The 26,221-nt window shown below is 44.8% G+C and overlaps 1 protein-coding gene across 1 annotated transcript; it reads left to right on the top strand.

Annotated features, from left to right (window-relative positions):
• Positions 1-17,377: 17,377 nt before the first annotated feature.
• Positions 17,378-17,899, top strand: LOC134364582 (interferon alpha-4-like; the record flags this gene model as incomplete). The annotated part of the gene is made up of 1 exon (XM_063080517.1): positions 17,378-17,899. A coding segment is annotated over exon 1 (522 nt), but the record flags the coding sequence as incomplete, so codon positions are not given.
• Positions 17,900-26,221: the final 8,322 nt, after the last annotated feature.

Below are 26,221 nucleotides of genomic sequence, written 5' to 3'. Positions count from 1 at the left end.
ACAAGTTGCCTCCTCTGTCTGCATTTCCCTATTAAAGGACTCATTCACTAGATTTGATGTCTTCCACCTTTCTTCACAGGAGCCATAGCTCATATTTTCCGACATAATCGATAGATAATAGCAGCATAGAGCTGAGGCATTAATTCATTAGTTCTCTTCGTCTGTCACCAGTAATGTGTTGACTGCATATACATGAGTGATAACATGCTTGGCAATGTGGATCCAGTTATAACTGAGACAGGGAAACTGTGAGAAAACTTTAGTAGTTGTCAGTACTAGTTTTCCAGTGGAAATTGGAGAGATTAAATCACATAAACTTGCAAGTTACTTGCTGAGAATCTGAACATAGTAAACAATAGTTACCGTGAGTATTGATATAACAAATATCGTAATCCTCTGTAGAGTCTGCATTCAACCGAGTCAAGCCAAGAGAAGCTTTCAGTGCAGCTCCCTTGACACGCTCAGGGCCAGTCACATTGGTGCCTCTCAAATGGAAACTCCACGAGGGGGACCGTCTGCAGGCCTGTGCAGGAGCAGAGCCCAGGCTGCCAGTGTTAGAGCAGTGCCTGGTGCAGAAGAGAAACTGCCCAGCACCCTTGAAGCACCTTCCGGGGAACCGGTGTGGCAGGAAGTCGAGTGACAGAAAATGGCTGCTCTGTGAACAGTTTACAAACGAAATACTAATCTGTCCTTCACAGTCAGTCAGTTTCACCCACGTTTGGTGATATATTTTGAAGCAGGGATCTAAAAAAAGAAAATTGGAAAGGACAGAAAAAAGGTTTAAAAATATACGGAGTATATATATTGTATAAAAATACATGTAGTATATCTATTTTCTTCTTATTCTAAAATAATATATATGTAAATATATGTAAACATAAGTATACCTATGAATCTAACTGTATATACATATATAATCCAACATTATAAATATATGAATATTAGATAATATGTAATACTGTATGTATAATTATCTTTACATATAATATAAACAAAGTATTTGCATTGACATATAATTACCTATGCATATAAAATATATATAATTTTAAGCATATATAAAATGCATTTAAATATATAAGTTATTTGTATTGGGGCTTTTTTTGAAGGGAGGGTGAGTGGACATTCCTTGATTTTCAACCACGGATAATCACAATACTAATTCAAAAGCTGTTTCCTGGGCTGGAATTAGGGAGTACTTTCCTCAAGCCAAAGATTTAAGGAGGCCGCAATCTAAGGAATCGACACAAATGATATTTCCATGCCGTATGAAAAATGAAAATTAGTGAAAAACTATCCAGGAGAAACAAAGTAATACAATTTTAAGTAAAGACCAGAAATGACCGTGCACTTGCAAATCCCTCAGAGTCTCACCAGGGAGAAGGGAGACTGTGGCAATTGCATGGTCATCAAGTGTGGCAAATTGCACTCACTCTATGCCACTCTCACCCAAGAGCGTTGAAGGTTCTGACCGGCTAAATGCCCTCAACTGCTCCTACACGACACTGCTCCTTTTTCTTCCTAGCAACACAAGTCACGGTGGCGTTCTGCGAAAGAAGTTTCAGCAACCTCAGGTGAAAGAGCAATGATCGAAGATTAATCCTGAATCACAAGAAACCTAAACATGGCAGTTCTGTCCGTTGAAAAGTAAAGTAGCACCTTGCAAATATCGTGGAGTTTCCCTCCTTTAATGCTAGGAAAGTAAAATTACATAAAAACGATCTAAATCAAATAATGCCGCTTTAATTTGCCTAGATTCCTTTTTTCAAAGACTTGAACGTCCTGACTCAGAAACATGGGCCACTGAAAACTCCGACGACCCCACAGGGGGGCGCACGTCCCTCCTCCCGGCCCCGGCCCCGGCCCCGACTCCATCCCTGTTCCCGGCCCCAGCCCCGGCCCCGGCCCCGGTCCCGGCCCCGGCCCCGGCCCCGGCCCCGGCTCCGTCCCTGTTTCCGGCCCGGCCCGGCCCCGGCCCCGGCCCCGGTCCCGGCCCCAGTCACGGTCCCGGCGGTATCACCGCCGTCGTCCCCGCTCACTCGCCCGAGGCTCCCGCACTCGGGCTGCTCCCGGACCCGCTGTCTACCCGGCTCCCCTTTCCCAGGCTGTCCCGGCCTCGCGTCCCCCACTCCTGCGGAATCTGTGACCATCACAGCCCGTGCGGTCGCGAGCCCTCGGGTCCCGACTCAATGGGTTTCCCCGTCAAACTCAGTCTCGCTGCGGCTTCTACGCGAAAGAAAGCCCCGAGCACAGGGAGCAGCTCAGACACTCACGGCCCTCACCGAAGAAAACTGGGTCGCGCCAAGCCGCGGCGGAGCTCTCTCCGCAGCCATCGGAGGAAAATGTTCTCCACACTATTTAAGCAGCACCGGTTCGGCGCGACAAGCGGCGACGTCTGCTCTCTCGGGCTGTGGCACCCTCTGAAACCAAAAGCGGCCGAGTCCGTCCGCGTTTCCGGAACCGGAGGCTCAGAAAAGGCCGTTCGCGCGCCCTCTCGCGGCCGCCTGGAGAATCACTGAAATTCTCAATGGTCCACATCTGCCTGCTCATGGCGGGAGTGGTGCTCTGCTCCGTCCCTGCCTGCTCATCTGTCTGGGGCATGCCTTCCAGCCATGGCCTGGAAAACCGGCAAGCCATCATGCTAGTGAGACGGATGAAAAAGATCCCATCTCACTCATGCTTCAAGGACAGGAAGAACTTCAATTTTCCTTGGACAGGAGAAAATATCACCCCAATCCAGAAGACACATGCCACCTGTTTCCGTGGTCAGATGCTCCAGCAGATCCTCAGCCTCCTCAAAAGAGAGAACAGCCATGCTGCTTGGGATGCGATCCTCCTCGATAAACTACTCTTCAGCCTTGAGAAGAGCCTGCGACAAGTGCAGATGACAAATGGAGAAACTCTCTCTTGTCCTGATTTGGGAAATGACGTTCGGAAGTATTTCCAAGAAATGATTGGTTATCTGAGGGAAAAGAAATACAGCCCCTGTGCCTGGGAGGTGGTCAGAGTGGAAATTGAAGTGCGCTTAGTCCTCATTCACCGCCTTCAGAGCAACGTCAGGAAATGACGTAGAAGTTATACTCAGGACCCTCCCTAACCAATTACACGATTGTTTACCAGGCCCCCCAAAGCAAGCTAAACTCACACATTTGCACCAGCTGAAAAACATCTGAATCCTAAATCATGGGATTATGTAAAACATACGTTCTACATCGTGAATTTACAGTAGAATGATTAGAGAGAATAACATGGTGTCTTGTCCTAAATAAATACTGTCATGATTTATAATTTTCATTATCTGTTTCAATTCTTGAGTGGTGCTTGTTGTTTCCGAAGTTGGAAGTTTAATTGTTTACAGACATGGTTCTTCAGTCTAGAATTTGGTGAAGGGCATTTGTCAGTCAAGTTGATGCTCGCTCCTGTAACAGAACAAAAGAAAACCACCAGTAGTTAGATGATAATACAAACTTATCTTTCCTTTATAGAAGAGCTCAGTGTTGGCCTCCTCTGAGCGGGGTTTCAGGGACCTCACAACCTACTATTTTGCAGCTTTGCCATCATCAACATATAAGTTCAAACAGGTTTGCGACGCTTGAGGCTACTGTGCTCAGTCGATATGGAAAAAATTATATGGTGGATCACTTGTAGGATGCTTTGAAGGACCCATGCTGCACAGGGTGAACATCACTTCCACCCGTATTTACTCAGCCTGGATTCATGCTCGTCGGATACCTAAGTGCAAAGGAGAGGGGAAAGAGAGTCCGACTGGGGGATTAGTGAGAAGAGAATATATGTTCTTTGAATAAGACCACTCTTTATTTTCACACTGTGTGTACTAACAGTATTTGTAAGAGAAAATTAACTGGCATTCTTGCTAGGCACAGTTTATTTCAAAATCTGATGCCAACTCTGATTCCACAATTTAGACTCAGGGAAAACGACACGGATGTCATTCATTAAAGTTCACAGCGACACTGACTGAATCTTGGGAAGAGTTAAGTGATTCCCAAAGGCACAGGCCAAAATTGAAAAACAGACAAGTGTATAGGGACAAGGTCCCCAAACACATTGTAACATTCACATCGTCTCCGTATTATCGGAAAAGACAAGGAATGTGCGATCAGGCAAGGCGTTGCGCTTCCTTGAGGGGCACTGAAGTAAAAGTGGAAGGTGGGTCTTCCATTTGCAACCAGGCCCTGTGGCACATCCTGAGGTTCTAAATATTAAAACTACAAATGGGAAGAAAGCATCTCTACAATCAAGTGTTTGTGTTTTGTTTTTTAAATCGTCACAAAATCTTCCATTACAATTTCCCTGCATGAAGCGGGAAGAGCTTACAAATTCTTTAGATCTATTGACTTCCCAATTCATGTCTCCAGTATGTATTGGTATTATTCTTTCCACTGTTATTATAATGATTATTCCCTTCATAAATATTGACTGAGCTCCGGAAATGATAGGAACTAGGCTAAGATGCCCAGGAAACAAGACCGCATAAGACGACTCCTCTGGCCAAGAGTAACTTACGGACTCATGGCGACCTATATTCTTAGGACGAAGTTCATTCGAAGGTTCAGTGTAATAAAGACATCATCTCTGACAGCTAGGAGAAATAATATAGCCATGTGTAAAGAAGGGGTGTCCTTTGAAATTGTGAATTCCCTTGCTTCTTGCTGGAGACATGACAAGACGATTAGTCAACTTCTGAGTCCATTTATCCACAAGGAGAAAACAAGGGATGCATTTCTCGCTTCCCCGTTATCCAGAGAGCATATTGCACTCTCACAAGTTTGCCTTTTCTGTGTGTAAACTCTTGTGGTTGTTGTGTCTCCCTTGACTCTCTTGAAAGCTGGATCCAGCAAAGCTGAAACCAACCCCTGGACCAGCAGTGATTGCTTTTCCTGGAGCCCATGCCCGTTTGCTACCTTTGACCTGCGTCCCTTCCACCACTTTTCTTCTGCTCTGCCGCATCCCCTCATCTGCCCCTTGGCTGGGCTCAATTTAGCTAAATTATCCTTCGTCGTGTCCTTTGCAGTGGGATATTGCTTTCCTTGTGACGTTTGATCACACTGAGGTACATATATTGGCTTTCTTGGTATTCCCATTCCTTGGGAGGGAAAATGCAGCAACTTTCCTTTCTATGTAAAAGGAAATGGGAAAGAAAGATCTCTGGTGTCTCGCCAGCGGTACACAACAATTGAACAGCCATTTATTTTCATCACACCTACATCCCATTGTTGCCATTTATGACAAAGATGGCTTCCTTTGGTTTAATAAGATTCCATTAGAATTGGAATCTCCGACTGATGTTTGGTTGGAAATTTGAACTTCGGTGCAAAACAAAATTTTCTTTTTAAATAAAATTGATGTTCTCTCCATCGTGCATTCTTCTTGGGATGGTATTGCTCCCAAAAGTGTGAAAATTAGTTCCTAGAGGTGTTAACAAATCTTAGCCATTACAATAATTTGTGGTTCTCCAAAGCCCAAATCTAAGAAAACCTGTCCCTTATTACTAATTTTTATTTCCCTCGGGTTTTCTTGTGTATCAAGAAGCATTGACATTGAGTTCTCGGAAGATCCACAGAGCATATGCAGCATGAGCAATACAAGCCTACGGTGAATAGACGATCGCTTGATCTCAAAATCATGTCTCGAGATGTGGCCTCCACACGAATACATATGGACTGCCTTTGGCTGTCTCGTGGATGGAGCTGAGGTTTGCTCCTGAGTGCTACTGAATGAGTTAATGGCTTTGAGAATTAAATGCAAAGAATTTGTGCTTTATTATGTGGCTCTGCTAAAGTTATTCGCCACATCAATAATGAAGTCGAGTGCTAAAAAGAAATAAAAGTTGACCGCACCTGGGGGAACATCCGGGAGGTGGCACAGTGACAATGTATTCTATCGTATGGAACAAAATTTAAAGTTAGGTACACTAGAAATTAATGGGAAGAAAATAATTGAATTGATAGATAATTTTTAGCAGTTTTGAAAGATATTTAAGTATGTCATTACATTGGTATTGTGTATTTTTGTAACATGAATTTGCATGTGAAATTTGACTCATTACAATTTATATAAGTCAATAGATGACACAAAAAGGAGCTCAGCAAATAAACTTATAAAGCCAAGTCAAATCAATAACTTTGAAACTTAAGTCTTGGCTTAAAATTTTTATAGAGACCTTCTTAAACATGCATTGAATGCAAAAAGTTAACTTCACACTTTCTTTTCTACGTATAAACCTGAGCTACAGATACGGTCCGTAAATAATTGCACGATATACCCCCGCCTTTGTAGCTTATCACAGGAGGGTCAATTCGGAAAAAACAATTTAACCAGGCTCTGGAGGAAAGGGATGAGCAGGCCACCATGAAAGAAATAAAAGAGAAAAGAAAAAGGTGGAGAAACGCTGCTCTCAAAGTATGTAGAGAGTGCATAAAGAAAGCAAAAACAGAAGTAGAAAGGAAGACACGGGCATCCAAAAAATGGAAACTAGTGTGTTCCCTATTTAAGACACATGCACAAAGCAAGCTCTTCAGAGAACCTAGCGGCTAAGGCTCAGAGTCGCCCATCTCAGCCAGGCCAGCAGCATCTGCGAGATCCCCAATGGCCTTGCCCTTTCCTTTACTGATGGCCCTGCTGGTGCTCAGCTGCCAGGCGACCTGCTCTCTGGGCTGTGATCTGCCTCAGGCCCACAGCCTGGGGACCAGGAGGGCCTTGATACTCCTGGGACGAATGAGGAGAATCTCCCCTCTGTCCTGCCTGAAGGACAGAAATGACTTCGGATTCCCCCAGGAAGACTTGGATGGCCACCAGCTGCAGAAGGCCCGAGCCATCTCTGTCCTCCATGAGATGACCCAGCAGAGCTTCAACCTCTTCTGCACAGAGGGCTCATCAGCTGCTTGGGATGAGAGCCTCTTGGACAAACTCTGCACTGGACTCTATCAGCAGCTGGACGACCTGGAAGCCTGTCTGATGCCGGAGGTGGGGGTGGAAGAGACTCCCCTGGTGAACGAGGACTTCGCACTGGCCGTGAGGAAATACTTCCAAAGAATCAGTCTCTACCTGAAAGAGAAGAGGCACAGCCCTTGCGCCTGGGAGGTCGTGAGAGCAGAAATCGTGAGATCCTTCTCTTCATCAATAAACATGCGGGGAAGATTAGGGAGGAGGCAATGAGACCTGGTCCGACGTGGAAACGACTCTCATGGACGAGTACACACTATCGCACTTTCCTGAGCTCTCCGGTCGCCAAGACTGTCACTTCTGCTACAATCATGACATGAAGTGCCTCAAGTTTGTCAGATGCCTTCAGGGTGTTCAGCAGCGTCATGTTCAACCCTGCAGGGACTGGTACTTACAGACGACCGTGCAAATGTATCTATCTATTTATTTATTTAAATGTTTATTTATCTAACTGTTGACAAGATTGAAATTGTTTTTGTCAATACGCCTTTATACTGTGCTTAATAGAACAAAATATATTCTTTGTATTTTGTGAAACTATTATATTGCTTTCTGCATTAAATTTTTACTATAGAAAAATGCTTGTATTTGTTTATTTTTTAAAAAGAAAGTCCAAGCCTGTCTCTACAACCTGACGTAAAGACAGATGGTACAATTCATCTCCTCAACATTAGTGTATTCGAGCTATCGGTAAAAATGAACTTCACCTAAAAGAGGTTGTTTGTTCCCCTCAGAATACGGATGTGAACATGCTCTCTTCTATCTTTGATTCTTGGAGGGAAAGAGAGCTCAAAAGAAACACACTCATACTTAATATCAGTTATGTGAAACAGTATAATGAGAAAATGAAACAACCAATAAAATTCTCTCTGCAGAAGGTAGATGGAAGCATGTCAGGAAATAGAAATAAAATTACCGATACGCCCCACAAATTGCTAGACATGTAAGTGCAAATGTCCAGCACTAGTTGGACACAGGAATTTGCAATTGGCAAGGAATTCAATGCCTGGAGGATCATAATGGCAACTGAAAGTGCAGAAATGAAGTTGGTCATGTGGGAAGAGATGACAGAGGGAGAAACAGACATTGTCTGGATTCTAAGGACCTTCAAACTTTAAAGGAAGTGGACAGAAGAGCCACAGATGAAGAAGATGGAATAGCCATCCATTATAAAGACTCACCCTTTGGAGACAAAGACGATAAATGTCTTTTCTAAACAATAAATGTGCTGAGAAGAGGAATCAGTAGATTCCACAGAAGGTGTGAACTCAAACTGCCCACTACATTGGAAAATAGACCGTACTGGCAACCTTAGTGACATTTGGTTTGTAGAACGAATAAGCAGAAACCATACTCGAGTCGGTAGAAGTGAAATGAGAGAAAAGAAGTTAGTGACCCTGAGGGAAAGACAGAAATTCGAAGAAATCTGGAAAAGAATGCGGGGTTTTTTGTGTGTATAGTTTTTCCCATTTTGCAATACATACTTTTTTCATGGTTAGAAGACATTTTTTATATATACATATATACAGACACACACACACACACACACACACACACACACACACAGAGAATATTGTTTATGAATATTCATGAGATAGAAAGCTGATTGTCAGCCCTTGTGCCCATGATGTGAGGGCCAGATTCCTACTGGCAGCACGCCCATTACCACAAATTGCATTTGTACCCTGTGTTCCCCACCCGATAATGCCCGAACTCCCTCTCCCTCCCTCAACCCCCTTACTCCACTTTGTAGCCCATGGAATGCTCTGTCCCTCTGCAAGTCCAACACACTGCTATGGACTTTCTTTCCTTCCTTCTTTCTCTCACAGCTCCTTACATAAGTGAGCACATGTGATATTTATACCTCTGTGCTTTGCTTATTTCACTCAATATAAATTTCTCCAGGCTCATCCATGTTGTTGCAAATGGGAGTATGTCATTCTTTTTTGTGGCAGAGTAGTATTCCATGCTCTGTGTTGTGGGGAGGGGGGGGTGTATTTAAATGTATATGTCACAGTTTCCTTATTCATTCATCCATTAAAGGATATTGTTATATTTACTGTAAAAGAAAATTGTTCTAGTTAAGTCTGTACTGTCACTTTGCCCAAAAACTCTCTGGAGCCACATCATGTTTGCTATCCGGGATTTAACGACTTTATGCATAGTTGAGAGAATTGCAGAACCAAGACTGAGCTGTCATGTTCACGGTCCGGGCAGGAGTCCGGTGAGCGCTCTTCCTCCCCACGCGCAGGGTCTGGCAGTGCACCTCGCTCACTCACATGCTGTCGGCATCCCGCGCTCTCCCGCAGTGTGTGCACCCAGTCAAGCGGACACGCAATGTGTACAAGTGGCGTCTAGTGTTAACTAAACCGACAGTTACTACATGAGCAAGTGAGGAAAAGTTTCCTGTCTAGAAAGAATGACCAAAGTGCACTCTCATTATGCAACCACCCCGTGAAGGAGAATCTGGCCAAGGTGATGCTGGCTCTGTTGGGAGGAACTCTTCTTCGAGGCACGTGTACTGGCTCTGGAACAATTAACCAATCAGACCTGATATTTACAAAGGAGTAAAAAGCAAACATGAAAATGATCGAGAAAGGCTATTTAAAATCGGAATGTATGTTTTCCTCCTCCTGCCCAGGGTCTCTTCCATCTCCTGCACCACACAGGGCTCCAGAGACTCTAGTGAGTCATCGAGTCCAGTGAGGAATTTCAGCCCTCGTGCGGGGGAAGTTGGAGATCTGTTGGATAATCTCATGGGGAACAGAGGTGGCTTGAGCCTTTTGGAATTTGCCACCATCCAGCTGCTCCAGGGGAACTGAATACGTTCTCCTCCTTCGGATGGGAAAAAAGGAAGATTCTCCCACCTGGGTGCAGAACTGTGGAGGTCGGTCTCCTGCCTTGGCAGGTCACGGACCTGGGTCAGGTCACAGCGAACGGTGCAGAGAGAACTGGAGCACATCATCTTCAGTGTCACCAGGTGATAGAATTTGGATGTGTTGTCCCCACCGAAACTCATGTGGAAATCTGGTCCTCAATGTGGCAGTGCTGGAAGCTGAGTCATGGGGGGCGGATCCCTCATGAATGGATTCATGTTCTCCCTGGGGGAAGTGGGGCCCTAGTGAAATCTTGCTCTATTAGTTCCCTGGAGAGCTGGTTGTATAAAAGACCCTGGCATCTCCTCCCTGCCTCTCTTGCTTCCTCTCACCATGTGATCTGCTTGTACCCGCCAGTGCCTGCCGTTTTCCACCATGAGTAGAGGAAGCCTGAGGTCCATGCCAGAATCAGCTGTCCCAGAATCATAAGACAAACAAACCTCTGTTCTTTCCAAATTACCTAGTCTCAGATATTCTCTTAGAGCAACACAAAATGGGCCAATGCACCAGGGAGGAGGTAGCGCGGCCACTGGGGGGATGGAGGTGTCGGGCATCGACCCAGCTGCTATCAGCACCTTCTTGCATGTGAGAGTCTGACACGGCGAGCCCAGGGTTTGCAGCTTTTGGGCTTGTCCCAGTTTTGTTTCCACTTCCTTTCACTTTGTCTTCCATTTACGAGCCTCAGATAATGTCATGACTTCAACACTGCGCTCGTGTTATTACACTGGAAGTTCAACACGTTCATCAAAAATGAAAGAAATCTCAATCCAGTAGGAAATATTCATACAAATGAGAACCAATGTTGAAATAAATACGTCTCAATATATGTCTCTTTTCAAATTCTAGCACTTAGAGATTTGATCCTGTACAGCATTATTAAATTTCTTCGATTGCACTGAAATACAAGTTGCCTCCTCTGTCTGCATTTCCCTATTAAAGGACTCATTCACTAGATTTGATGTCTTCCACCTTTCTTCACAGGAGCCATAGCTCATATTTTCCGACATAATCGATAGATAATAGCAGCATAGAGCTGAGGCATTAATTCATTAGTTCTCTTCGTCTGTCACCAGTAATGTGTTGACTGCATATACATGAGTGATAACATGCTTGGCAATGTGGATCCAGTTATAACTGAGACAGGGAAACTGTGAGAAAACTTTAGTAGTTGTCAGTACTAGTTTTCCAGTGGAAATTGGAGAGATTAAATCACATAAACTTGCAAGTTACTTGCTGAGAATCTGAACATAGTAAACAATAGTTACCGTGAGTATTGATATAACAAATATCGTAATCCTCTGTAGAGTCTGCATTCAACCGAGTCAAGCCAAGAGAAGCTTTCAGTGCAGCTCCCTTGACACGCTCAGGGCCAGTCACATTGGTGCCTCTCAAATGGAAACTCCACGAGGGGGACCGTCTGCAGGCCTGTGCAGGAGCAGAGCCCAGGCTGCCAGTGTTAGAGCAGTGCCTGGTGCAGAAGAGAAACTGCCCAGCACCCTTGAAGCACCTTCCGGGGAACCGGTGTGGCAGGAAGTCGAGTGACAGAAAATGGCTGCTCTGTGAACAGTTTACAAACGAAATACTAATCTGTCCTTCACAGTCAGTCAGTTTCACCCACGTTTGGTGATATATTTTGAAGCAGGGATCTAAAAAAAGAAAATTGGAAAGGACAGAAAAAAGGTTTAAAAATATACGGAGTATATATATTGTATAAAAATACATGTAGTATATCTATTTTCTTCTTATTCTAAAATAATATATATGTAAATATATGTAAACATAAGTATACCTATGAATCTAACTGTATATACATATATAATCCAACATTATAAATATATAAATATTAGATAATATGTAATACTGTATGTATAATTATCTTTACATATAATATAAACAAAGTATTTACATTGACATATAATTACCTATGCATATAAAATATATATAATTTTAAGCATATATAAAATGCATTTAAATATATAAGTTATTTGTATTGGGGCTTTTTTTGAAGGGAGGGTGAGTGGACATTCCTTGATTTTCAACCACGGATAATCACAATACTAATTCAAAAGCTGTTTCCTGGGCTGGAATTAGGGAGTACTTTCCTCAAGCCAAAAATTTAAGGAGGCCGCAATCTAAGGAATCGACACAAATGATATTTCCATGCCGTATGAAAAATGAAAATTAGTGAAAAACTATCCAGGAGAAACAAAGTAATACAATTTTAAGTAAAGACCAGAAATGACCGTGCACTTGCAAATCCCTCAGAGTCTCACCAGGGAGAAGGGAGACTGTGGCAATTGCATGGTCATCAAGTGTGGCAAATTGCACTCACTCTATGCCACTCTCACCCAAGAGCGTTGAAGGTTCTGACCGGCTAAATGCCCTCAACTGCTCCTACACGACACTGCTCCTTTTTCTTCCTAGCAACACAAGTCACGGTGGCGTTCTGCGAAAGAAGTTTCAGCAACCTCAGGTGAAAGAGCAATGATCGAAGATTAATCCTGAATCACAAGAAACCTAAACATGGCAGTTCTGTCCGTTGAAAAGTAAAGTAGCACCTTGCAAATATCGTGGAGTTTCCCTCCTTTAATGCTAGGAAAGTAAAATTACATAAAAACGATCTAAATCAAATAATGCCGCTTTAATTTGCCTAGATTCCTTTTTTCAAAGACTTGAACGTCCTGACTCAGAAACATGGGCCACTGAAAACTCCGACGACCCCACAGGGGGGCGCACGTCCCTCTTCCCGGCCCCGGCCCCGGCCCCGGCCCCGGCCCCGGCCCCGGCCCCGACTCCATCCCTGTTCCCGGCCCCAGCCCCGGCCCCGGCCCCGGCCCCGGTCCCGGCCCCGGCCCCGGCCCCGGCCCCGGCTCCGTCCCTGTTCCCGGCCCGGCCCGGCCCCGGCCCCGGCCCCGGTCCCGGCCCCAGTCACGGTCCCGGCGGTATCACCGCCGTCGTCCCCGCTCACTCGCCCGAGGCTCCCGCACTCGGGCTGCTCCCGGACCCGCTGTCTACCCGGCTCCCCTTTCCCAGGCTGTCCCGGCCTCGCGTCCCCCACTCCTGCGGAATCTGTGACCATCACAGCCCGTGCGGTCGCGAGCCCTCGGGTCCCGACTCAATGGGTTTCCCCGTCAAACTCAGTCTCGCTGCGGCTTCTACGCGAAAGAAAGCCCCGAGCACAGGGAGCAGCTCAGACACTCACGGCCCTCACCGAAGAAAACTGGGTCGCGCCAAGCCGCGGCGGAGCTCTCTCCGCAGCCATCGGAGGAAAATGTTCTCCACACTATTTAAGCAGCACCGGTTCGGCGCGACAAGCGGCGACGTCTGCTCTCTCGGGCTGTGGCACCCTCTGAAACCAAAAGCGGCCGAGTCCGTCCGCGTTTCCGGAACCGGAGGCTCAGAAAAGGCCGTTCGCGCGCCCTCTCGCGGCCGCCTCGAGAATCACTGAAATTCTCAATGGTCCACATCTGCCTGCTCATGGCGGGAGTGGTGCTCTGCTCCGTCCCTGCCTGCTCATCTGTCTGGGGCATGCCTTCCAGCCATGGCCTGGAAAACCGGCAAGCCATCATGCTAGTGAGACGGATGAAAAAGATCCCATCTCACTCATGCTTCAAGGACAGGAAGAACTTCAATTTTCCTTGGACAGGAGAAAATATCACCCCAATCCAGAAGACACATGCCACCTGTTTCCGTGGTCAGATGCTCCAGCAGATCCTCAGCCTCCTCAAAAGAGAGAACAGCCATGCTGCTTGGGATGCGATCCTCCTCGATAAACTACTCTTCAGCCTTGAGAAGAGCCTGCGACAAGTGCAGATGACAAATGGAGAAACTCTCTCTTGTCCTGATTTGGGAAATGACGTTCGGAAGTATTTCCAAGAAATGATTGGTTATCTGAGGGAAAAGAAATACAGCCCCTGTGCCTGGGAGGTGGTCAGAGTGGAAATTGAAGTGCGCTTAGTCCTCATTCACCGCCTTCAGAGCAACGTCAGGAAATGACGTAGAAGTTATACTCAGGACCCTCCCTAACCAATTACACGATTGTTTACCAGGCCCCCCAAAGCAAGCTAAACTCACACATTTGCACCAGCTGAAAAACATCTGAATCCTAAATCATGGGATTATGTAAAACATACGTTCTACATCGTGAATTTACAGTAGAATGATTAGAGAGAATAACATGGTGTCTTGTCCTAAATAAATACTGTCATGATTTATAATTTTCATTATCTGTTTCAATTCTTGAGTGGTGCTTGTTGTTTCCGAAGTTGGAAGTTTAATTGTTTACAGACATGGTTCTTCAGTCTAGAATTTGGTGAAGGGCATTTGTCAGTCAAGTTGATGCTCGCTCCTGTAACAGAACAAAAGAAAACCACCAGTAGTTAGATGATAATACAAACTTATCTTTCCTTTATAGAAGAGCTCAGTGTTGGCCTCCTCTGAGCGGGGTTTCAGGGACCTCACAACCTACTATTTTGCAGCTTTGCCATCATCAACATATAAGTTCAAACAGGTTTGCGACGCTTGAGGCTACTGTGCTCAGTCGATATGGAAAAAATTATATGGTGGATCACTTGTAGGATGCTTTGAAGGACCCATGCTGCACAGGGTGAACATCACTTCCACCCGTATTTACTCAGCCTGGATTCATGCTCGTCGGATACCTAAGTGCAAAGGAGAGGGGAAAGAGAGTCCGACTGGGGGATTAGTGAGAAGAGAATATATGTTCTTTGAATAAGACCACTCTTTATTTTCACACTGTGTGTACTAACAGTATTTGTAAGAGAAAATTAACTGGCATTCTTGCTAGGCACAGTTTATTTCAAAATCTGATGCCAACTCTGATTCCACAATTTAGACTCAGGGAAAACGACACGGATGTCATTCATTAAAGTTCACAGCGACACTGACTGAATCTTGGGAAGAGTTAAGTGATTCCCAAAGGCACAGGCCAAAATTGAAAAACAGACAAGTGTATAGGGACAAGGTCCCCAAACACATTGTAACATTCACATCGTCTCCGTATTATCGGAAAAGACAAGGAATGTGCGATCAGGCAAGGCGTTGCGCTTCCTTGAGGGGCACTGAAGTAAAAGTGGAAGGTGGGTCTTCCATTTGCAACCAGGCCCTGTGGCACATCCTGAGGTTCTAAATATTAAAACTACAAATGGGAAGAAAGCATCTCTACAATCAAGTGTTTGTGTTTTGTTTTTTAAATCGTCACAAAATCTTCCATTACAATTTCCCTGCATGAAGCGGGAAGAGCTTACAAATTCTTTAGATCTATTGACTTCCCAATTCATGTCTCCAGTATGTATTGGTATTATTCTTTCCACTGTTATTATAATGATTATTCCCTTCATAAATATTGACTGAGCTCCGGAAATGATAGGAACTAGGCTAAGATGCCCAGGAAACAAGACCGCATAAGACGACTCCTCTGGCCAAGAGTAACTTACGGACTCATGGCGACCTATATTCTTAGGACGAAGTTCATTCGAAGGTTCAGTGTAATAAAGACATCATCTCTGACAGCTAGGAGAAATAATATAGCCATGTGTAAAGAAGGGGTGTCCTTTGAAATTGTGAATTCCCTTGCTTCTTGCTGGAGACATGACAAGACGATTAGTCAACTTCTGAGTCCATTTATCCACAAGGAGAAAACAAGGGATGCATTTCTCGCTTCCCCGTTATCCAGAGAGCATATTGCACTCTCACAAGTTTGCCTTTTCTGTGTGTAAACTCTTGTGGTTGTTGTGTCTCCCTTGACTCTCTTGAAAGCTGGATCCAGCAAAGCTGAAACCAACCCCTGGACCAGCAGTGATTGCTTTTCCTGGAGCCCATGCCCGTTTGCTACCTTTGACCTGCGTCCCTTCCACCACTTTTCTTCTGCTCTGCCGCATCCCCTCATCTGCCCCTTGGCTGGGCTCAATTTAGCTAAATTATCCTTCGTCGTGTCCTTTGCAGTGGGATATTGCTTTCCTTGTGACGTTTGATCACACTGAGGTACATATATTGGCTTTCTTGGTATTCCCATTCCTTGGGAGGGAAAATGCAGCAACTTTCCTTTCTATGTAAAAGGAAATGGGAAAGAAAGATCTCTGGTGTCTCGCCAGCGGTACACAACAATTGAACAGCCATTTATTTTCATCACACCTACATCCCATTGTTGCCATTTATGACAAAGATGGCTTCCTTTGGTTTAATAAGATTCCATTAGAATTGGAATCTCCGACTGATGTTTGGTTGGAAATTTGAACTTCGGTGCAAAACAAAATTTTCTTTTTAAATAAAATTGATGTTCTCTCCATCGTGCATTCTTCTTGGGATGGTATTGCTCCCAAAAGTGTGAAAATTAGTTCCTAGAGGTGTTAACAAATCTTAGCCATTACAATAATTTGTGGTTCTCCAAAGCCCAAATCTAAGAAAACCTGTCCCTTATTACTAATTTTTATTTCCCTCGGGTTTTCTTGTGTATCAAGAAGCATTGACATTGAGTTCTCGGAAGATCCACAGAGCATATGCAGCATGAGCAATACAAGCCTACGGTGAATAGACGATCGCTTGATCTCAAAATCATGTCTCGAGATGTGGCCTCCACACGAATACATATGGACTGCCTTTGGCTGTCTCGTGGATGGAGCTGAGGTTTGCTCCTGAGTGCTACTGAATGAGTTAATGGCTTTGAGAATTAAATGCAAAGAATTTGTGCTTTATTATGTGGCTCTGCTAAAGTTATTCGCCACATCAATAATGAAGTCGAGTGCTAAAAAGAAATAAAAGTTGACCGCACCTGGGGGAACATCCGGGAGGTGGCACAGTGACAATGTATTCTATCGTATGGAACAAAATTTAAAGTTAGGTACACTAGAAATTAATGGGAAGAAAATAATTGAATTGATAGATAATTTTTAGCAGTTTTGAAAGATATTTAAGTATGTCATTACATTGGTATTGTGTATTTTTGTAACATGAATTTGCATGTGAAATTTGACTCATTACAATTTATATAAGTCAATAGATGACACAAAAAGGAGCTCAGCAAATAAACTTATAAAGCCAAGTCAAATCAATAAGTTTGAAACTTAAGTCTTGGCTTAAAATTTTTATAGAGACCTTCTTAAACATGCATTGAATGCAAAAAGTTAACTTCACACTTTCTTTTCTACGTATAAACCTGAGCTACAGATACGGTCCGTAAATAATTGCACGATATACCCCCGCCTTTGTAGCTTATCACAGGAGGGTCAATTCGGAAAAAACAATTTAACCAGGCTCTGGAGGAAAGGGATGAGCAGGCCACCATGAAAGAAATAAAAGAGAAAAGAAAAAGGTGGAGAAACGCTGCTCTCAAAGTATGTAGAGAGTGCATAAAGAAAGCAAAAACAGAAGTAGAAAGGAAGACACGGGCATCCAAAAAATGGAAACTAGTGTGTTCCCTATTTAAGACACATGCACAAAGCAAGCTCTTCAGAGAACCTAGCGGCTAAGGCTCAGAGTCGCCCATCTCAGCCAGGCCAGCAGCATCTGCGAGATCCCCAATGGCCTTGCCCTTTCCTTTTCTGATGGCCCTGCTGGTGCTCAGCTGCCAGGCGACCTGCTCTCTGGGCTGTGATCTGCCTCAGGCCCACAGCCTGGGGACCAGGAGGGCCTTGATACTCCTGGGACGAATGAGGAGAATCTCCCCTCTGTCCTGCCTGAAGGACAGAAATGACTTCGGATTCCCCCAGGAAGACTTGGATGGCCACCAGCTGCAGAAGGCCCGAGCCATCTCTGTCCTCCATGAGATGACCCAGCAGAGCTTCAACCTCTTCTGCACAGAGGGCTCATCGGCTGCTTGGGATGAGAGCCTCTTGGACAAACTCTGCACTGGACTCTATCAGCAGCTGGACGACCTGGAAGCCTGTCTGATGCCGGAGGTGGGGGTGGAAGAGACTCCCCTGGTGAACGAGGACTTCGCACTGGCCGTGAGGAAATACTTCCAAAGAATCAGTCTCTACCTGAAAGAGAAGAGGCACAGCCCTTGCGCCTGGGAGGTCGTGAGAGCAGAAATCGTGAGATCCTTCTCTTCATCAATAAACATGCGGGGAAGATTAGGGAGGAGGCAATGAGACCTGGTCCGACGTGGAAACGACTCTCATGGACGAGTACACACTATGGCACTTTCCTGAGCTCTCCGGTCGCCAAGACTGTCACTTCTGCTACAATCATGACATGAAGTGCCTCAAGTTTGTCAGATGCCTTCAGGGTGTTCAGCAGCGTCATGTTCAACCCTGCAGGGACTGGTACTTACAGACGACCGTGCAAATGTATCTATCTATTTATTTATTTAAATGTTTATTTATCTAACTGTTGACAAGATTGAAATTGTTTTTGTCAATACGCCTTTATACTGTGCTTCATAGAACAAAATATATTCTTTGTATTTTGTGAAACTATTATATTGCTTTCTGCATTAAATTTTTACTATAGAAAAATGCTTGTATTTGTTTATTCTTTAAAAAGAAAGTCCAAGCCTGTCTCTACAACCTGACGTAAAGACAGATGGTACAATTCATCTCCTCAACATTAGTGTATTCGAGCTATCGGTAAAAATGAACTTCACCTAAAAGAGGTTGTTTGTTCCCCTCAGAATACGGATGTGAACATGCTCTCTTCTATCTTTGATTCTTGGAGGGAAAGAGAGCTCAAAAGAAACACACTCATACTTAATATCAGTTATGTGAAACAGTATAATGAGAAAATGAAACAACCAATAAAATTCTCTCTGCAGAAGGTAGATGGAAGCATGTCAGGAAATAGAAATAAAATTACCGATACGCCCCACAAATTGCTAGACATGTAAGTGCAAATGTCCAGCACTAGTTGGACACAGGAATTTGCAATTGGCAAGGAATTCAATGCCTGGAGGATCATAATGGCAACTGAAAGTGCAGAAATGAAGTTGGTCATGTGGGAAGAGATGACAGAGGGAGAAACAGACATTGTCTGGATTCTAAGGACCTTCAAACTTTAAAGGAAGTGGACAGAAGAGCCACAGATGAAGAAGATGGAATAGCCATCCATTATAAAGACTCACCCTTTGGAGACAAAGACGATAAATGTCTTTTCTAAACAATAAATGTGCTGAGAAGAGGAATCAGTAGATTCCACAGAAGGTGTGAACTCAAACTGCCCACTACATTGGAAAATAGACCGTACTGGCAACCTTAGTGACATTTGGTTTGTAGAACGAATAAGCAGAAACCATACTGGAGTCGGTAGAAGTGAAATGAGAGAAAAGAAGTTAGTGACCCTGAGGGAAAGACAGAAATTCGAAGAAATCTGGAAAAGAATGCGGGGTTTTTTGTGTGTATAGTTTTTCCCATTTTGCAATACATACTTTTTTCATGGTTAGAAGACATTTTTTATATGTACATATATACAGACACACACACACACACACACACACACACACAGAGAGAGAGAGAGAGAGAGAATATTGTTTATGAATATTCATGAGATAGAAAGCTGATTGTCAGCCCTTGTGCCCATGATGTGAGGGCCAGATTCCTACTGGCAGCACGCCCATTACCACAAATTGCATTTGTACCCTGTGTTCCCCACCCGATAATGCCCGAACTCCCTCTCCCTCCCTCAACCCCCTTACTCCACTTTGTAGCCCATGGAATGCTCTGTCCCTCTGCAAGTCCAACACACTGCTATGGACTTTCTTTCCTTCCTTCTTTCTCTCACAGCTCCTTACATAAGTGAGCACATGTGATATTTATACCTCTGTGCTTTGCTTATTTCACTCAATATAAATTTCTCCAGGCTCATCCATGTTGTTGCAAATGGGAGTATGTCATTCTTTTTTGTGGCAGAGTAGTATTCCATGCTCTGTGTTGTGGGGAGGGGGGGGGTGTATTTAAATGTATATGTCACAGTTTCCTTATTCATTCATCCATTAAAGGATATTGTTATATTTACTGTAAAAGAAAATTGTTCTAGTTAAGTCTGTACTGTCACTTTGCCCAAAAACTCTCTGGAGCCACATCATGTTTGCTATCCGGGATTTAACGACTTTATGCATAGTTGAGAGAATTGCAGAACCAAGACTGAGCTGTCATGTTCACGGTCCGGGCAGGAGTCCGGTGAGCGCTCTTCCTCCCCACGCGCAGGGTCTGGCAGTGCACCTCGCTCACTCACATGCTGTCGGCATCCCGCGCTCTCCCGCAGTGTGTGCACCCAGTCAAGCGGACACGCAATGTGTACAAGTGGCGTCTAGTGTTAACTAAACCGACAGTTACTACATGAGCAAGTGAGGAAAAGTTTCCTGTCTAGAAAGAATGACCAAAGTGCACTCTCATTATGCAACCACCCCGTGAAGGAGAATCTGGCCAAGGTGATGCTGGCTCTGTTGGGAGGAACTCTTCTTCGAGGCACGTGTACTGGCTCTGGAACAATTAACCAATCAGACCTGATATTTACAAAGGAGTAAAAAGCAAACATGAAAATGATCGAGAAAGGCTATTTAAAATCGGAATGTATGTTTTCCTCCTCCTGCCCAGGGTCTCTTCCATCTCCTGCACCACACAGGGCTCCAGAGACTCTAGTGAGTCATCGAGTCCAGTGAGGAATTTCAGCCCTCGTGCGGGGGAAGTTGGAGATCTGTTGGATAATCTCATGGGGAACAGAGGTGGCTTGAGCCTTTTGGAATTTGCCACCATCCAGCTGCTCCAGGGGAACTGAATACGTTCTCCTCCTTCGGATGGGAAAAAAGGAAGATTCTCCCACCTGGGTGCAGAACTGTGGAGGTCGGTCTCCTGCCTTGGCAGGTCACGGACCTGGGTCAGGTCACAGCGAACGGTGCAGAGAGAACTGGAGCACATCATCTTCAGTGTCACCAGGTGATAGAATTTGGATGTGTTGTCCCCACCGAAACTCATGTGGAAATCTGGTCCTCAATGTGGCAGTGCTGGAAGCTGAGTCATGGGGGGCGGATCCCTCATGAATGGATTCATGTTCTCCCTGGGGGAAGTGGGGCCCTAGTGAAATCTTGCTCTATTAGTTCCCTGGAGAGCTGGTTGTATAAAAGACCCTGGCATCTCCTCCCTGCCTCTCTTGCTTCCTCTCACCATGTGATCTGCTTGTACCCGCCAGTGCCTGCCGTTTTCCACCATGAGTAGAGGAAGCCTGAGGTCCATGCCAGAATCAGCTGTCCCAGAATCATAAGACAAACAAACCTCTGTTCTTTCCAAATTACCTAGTCTCAGATATTCTCTTAGAGCAACACAAAATGGGCCAATGCACCAGGGAGGAGGTAGCGCGGCCACTGGGGGGATGGAGGTGTCGGGCATCGACCCAGCTGCTATCAGCACCTTCTTGCATGTGAGAGTCTGACACGGCGAGCCCAGGGTTTGCAGCTTTTGGGCTTGTCCCAGTTTTGTTTCCACTTCCTTTCACTTTGTCTTCCATTTACGAGCCTCAGATAATGTCATGACTTCAACACTGCGCTCGTGTTATTACACTGGAAGTTCAACACGTTCATCAAAAATGAAAGAAATCTCAATCCAGTAGGAAATATTCATACAAATGAGAACCAATGTTGAAATAAATACGTCTCAATATATGTCTCTTTTCAAATTCTAGCACTTAGAGATTTGATCCTGTACAGCATTATTAAATTTCTTCGATTGCACTGAAATACAAGTTGCCTCCTCTGTCTGCATTTCCCTATTAAAGGACTCATTCACTAGATTTGATGTCTTCCACCTTTCTTCACAGGAGCCATAGCTCATATTTTCCGACATAATCGATAGATAATAGCAGCATAGAGCTGAGGCATTAATTCATTAGTTCTCTTCGTCTGTCACCAGTAATGTGTTGACTGCATATACATGAGTGATAACATGCTTGGCAATGTGGATCCAGTTATAACTGAGACAGGGAAACTGTGAGAAAACTTTAGTAGTTGTCAGTACTAGTTTTCCAGTGGAAATTGGAGAGATTAAATCACATAAACTTGCAAGTTACTTGCTGAGAATCTGAACATAGTAAACAATAGTTACCGTGAGTATTGATATAACAAATATCGTAATCCTCTGTAGAGTCTGCATTCAACCGAGTCAAGCCAAGAGAAGCTTTCAGTGCAGCTCCCTTGACACGCTCAGGGCCAGTCACATTGGTGCCTCTCAAATGGAAACTCCACGAGGGGGACCGTCTGCAGGCCTGTGCAGGAGCAGAGCCCAGGCTGCCAGTGTTAGAGCAGTGCCTGGTGCAGAAGAGAAACTGCCCAGCACCCTTGAAGCACCTTCCGGGGAACCGGTGTGGCAGGAAGTCGAGTGACAGAAAATGGCTGCTCTGTGAACAGTTTACAAACGAAATACTAATCTGTCCTTCACAGTCAGTCAGTTTCACCCACGTTTGGTGATATATTTTGAAGCAGGGATCTAAAAAAAGAAAATTGGAAAGGACAGAAAAAAGGTTTAAAAATATACGGAGTATATATATTGTATAAAAATACATGTAGTATATCTATTTTCTTCTTATTCTAAAATAATATATATGTAAATATATGTAAACATAAGTATACCTATGAATCTAACTGTATATACATATATAATCCAACATTATAAATATATAAATATTAGATAATATGTAATACTGTATGTATAATTATCTTTACATATAATATAAACAAAGTATTTACATTGACATATAATTACCTATGCATATAAAATATATATAATTTTAAGCATATATAAAATGCATTTAAATATATAAGTTATTTGTATTGGGGCTTTTTTTGAAGGGAGGGTGAGTGGACATTCCTTGATTTTCAACCACGGATAATCACAATACTAATTCAAAAGCTGTTTCCTGGGCTGGAATTAGGGAGTACTTTCCTCAAGCCAAAAATTTAAGGAGGCCGCAATCTAAGGAATCGACACAAATGATATTTCCATGCCGTATGAAAAATGAAAATTAGTGAAAAACTATCCAGGAGAAACAAAGTAATACAATTTTAAGTAAAGACCAGAAATGACCGTGCACTTGCAAATCCCTCAGAGTCTCACCAGGGAGAAGGGAGACTGTGGCAATTGCATGGTCATCAAGTGTGGCAAATTGCACTCACTCTATGCCACTCTCACCCAAGAGCGTTGAAGGTTCTGACCGGCTAAATGCCCTCAACTGCTCCTACACGACACTGCTCCTTTTTCTTCCTAGCAACACAAGTCACGGTGGCGTTCTGCGAAAGAAGTTTCAGCAACCTCAGGTGAAAGAGCAATGATCGAAGATTAATCCTGAATCACAAGAAACCTAAACATGGCAGTTCTGTCCGTTGAAAAGTAAAGTAGCACCTTGCAAATATCGTGGAGTTTCCCTCCTTTAATGCTAGGAAAGTAAAATTACATAAAAACGATCTAAATCAAATAATGCCGCTTTAATTTGCCTAGATTCCTTTTTTCAAAGACTTGAACGTCCTGACTCAGAAACATGGGCCACTGAAAACTCCGACGACCCCACAGGGGGGCGCACGTCCCTCCTCCCGGCCCCGGCCCCGGCCCCGGCCCCGGCCCCGACTCCATCCCTGTTCCCGGCCCCAGCCCCGGCCCCGGCCCCGGTCCCGGCCCCGGCCCCGGCCCCGGCTCCGTCCCTGTTCCCGGCCCGGCCCGGCCCCGGCCCCGGCCCCGGTCCCGGCCCCAGTCACGGTCCCGGCGGTATCACCGCCGTCGTCCCCGCTCACTCGCCCGAGGCTCCCGCACTCGGGCTGCTCCCGGACCCGCTGTCTACCCGGCTCCCCTTTCCCAGGCTGTCCCGGCCTCGCGTCCCCCACTCCTGCGGAATCTGTGACCATCACAGCCCGTGCGGTCGCGAGCCCTCGGGTCCCGACTCAATGGGTTTCCCCGTCAAACTCAGTCTCGCTGCGGCTTCTACGCGAAAGAAAGCCCCGAGCACAGGGAGCAGCTCAGACACTCACGGCCCTCACCGAAGAAAACTGGGTCGCGCCAAGCCGCGGCGGAGCTCTCTCCGCAGCCATCGGAGGAAAATGTTCTCCACACTATTTAAGCAGCACCGGTTCGGCGCGACAAGCGGCGACGTCTGCTCTCTCGGGCTGTGGCACCCTCTGAAACCAAAAGCGGCCGAGTCCGTCCGCGTTTCCGGAACCGGAGGCTCAGAAAAGGCCGTTCGCGCGCCCTCTCGCGGCCGCCTCGAGAATCACTGAAATTCTCAATGGTCCACATCTGCCTGCTCATGGCGGGAGTGGTGCTCTGCTCCGTCCCTGCCTGCTCATCTGTCTGGGGCATGCCTTCCAGCCATGGCCTGGAAAACCGGCAAGCCATCATGCTAGTGAGACGGATGAAAAAGATCCCATCTCACTCATGCTTCAAGGACAGGAAGAACTTCAATTTTCCTTGGACAGGAGAAAATATCACCCCAATCCAGAAGACACATGCCACCTGTTTCCGTGGTCAGATGCTCCAACAGATCCTCAGCCTCCTCAAAAGAGAGAACAGCCATGCTGCTTGGGATGCGATCCTCCTCGATAAACTACTCTTCAGCCTTGAGAAGAGCCTGCGACAAGTGCAGATGACAAATGGAGAAACTCTCTCTTGTCCTGATTTGGGAAATGACGTTCGGAAGTATTTCCAAGAAATGATTGGTTATCTGAGGGAAAAGAAATACAGCCCCTGTGCCTGGGAGGTGGTCAGAGTGGAAATTGAAGTGCGCTTAGTCCTCATTCACCGCCTTCAGAGCAACGTCAGGAAATGACGTAGAAGTTATACTCAGGACCCTCCCTAACCAATTACACGATTGTTTACCAGGCCCCCCAAAGCAAGCTAAACTCACACATTTGCACCAGCTGAAAAACATCTGAATCCTAAATCATGGGATTATGTAAAACATACGTTCTACATCGTGAATTTACAGTAGAATGATTAGAGAGAATAACATGGTGTCTTGTCCTAAATAAATACTGTCATGATTTATAATTTTCATTATCTGTTTCAATTCTTGAGTGGTGCTTGTTGTTTCCGAAGTTGGAAGTTTAATTGTTTACAGACATGGTTCTTCAGTCTAGAATTTGGTGAAGGGCATTTGTCAGTCAAGTTGATGCTCGCTCCTGTAACAGAACAAAAGAAAACCACCAGTAGTTAGATGATAATACAAACTTATCTTTCCTTTATAGAAGAGCTCAGTGTTGGCCTCCTCTGAGCGGGGTTTCAGGGACCTCACAACCTACTATTTTGCAGCTTTGCCATCATCAACATATAAGTTCAAACAGGTTTGCGACGCTTGAGGCTACTGTGCTCAGTCGATATGGAAAAAATTATATGGTGGATCACTTGTAGGATGCTTTGAAGGACCCATGCTGCACAGGGTGAACATCACTTCCACCCGTATTTACTCAGCCTGGATTCATGCTCGTCGGATACCTAAGTGCAAAGGAGAGGGGAAAGAGAGTCCGACTGGGGGATTAGTGAGAAGAGAATATATGTTCTTTGAATAAGACCACTCTTTATTTTCACACTGTGTGTACTAACAGTATTTGTAAGAGAAAATTAACTGGCATTCTTGCTAGGCACAGTTTATTTCAAAATCTGATGCCAACTCTGATTCCACAATTTAGACTCAGGGAAAACGACACGGATGTCATTCATTAAAGTTCACAGCGACACTGACTGAATCTTGGGAAGAGTTAAGTGATTCCCAAAGGCACAGGCCAAAATTGAAAAACAGACAAGTGTATAGGGACAAGGTCCCCAAACACATTGTAACATTCACATCGTCTCCGTATTATCGGAAAAGACAAGGAATGTGCGATCAGGCAAGGCGTTGCGCTTCCTTGAGGGGCACTGAAGTAAAAGTGGAAGGTGGGTCTTCCATTTGCAACCAGGCCCTGTGGCACATCCTGAGGTTCTAAATATTAAAACTACAAATGGGAAGAAAGCATCTCTACAATCAAGTGTTTGTGTTTTGTTTTTTAAATCGTCACAAAATCTTCCATTACAATTTCCCTGCATGAAGCGGGAAGAGCTTACAAATTCTTTAGATCTATTGACTTCCCAATTCATGTCTCCAGTATGTATTGGTATTATTCTTTCCACTGTTATTATAATGATTATTCCCTTCATAAATATTGACTGAGCTCCGGAAATGATAGGAACTAGGCTAAGATGCCCAGGAAACAAGACCGCATAAGACGACTCCTCTGGCCAAGAGTAACTTACGGACTCATGGCGACCTATATTCTTAGGACGAAGTTCATTCGAAGGTTCAGTGTAATAAAGACATCATCTCTGACAGCTAGGAGAAATAATATAGCCATGTGTAAAGAAGGGGTGTCCTTTGAAATTGTGAATTCCCTTGCTTCTTGCTGGAGACATGACAAGACGATT

Source organism: Cynocephalus volans, chromosome 16, assembly GCF_027409185.1.
Source record: "Cynocephalus volans isolate mCynVol1 chromosome 16, mCynVol1.pri, whole genome shotgun sequence".
In the NCBI taxonomy this organism is placed as follows: domain Eukaryota; kingdom Metazoa; phylum Chordata; class Mammalia; order Dermoptera; family Cynocephalidae; genus Cynocephalus; species Cynocephalus volans.
This window is presented reverse-complemented; position numbering and strand designations above follow the sequence as displayed.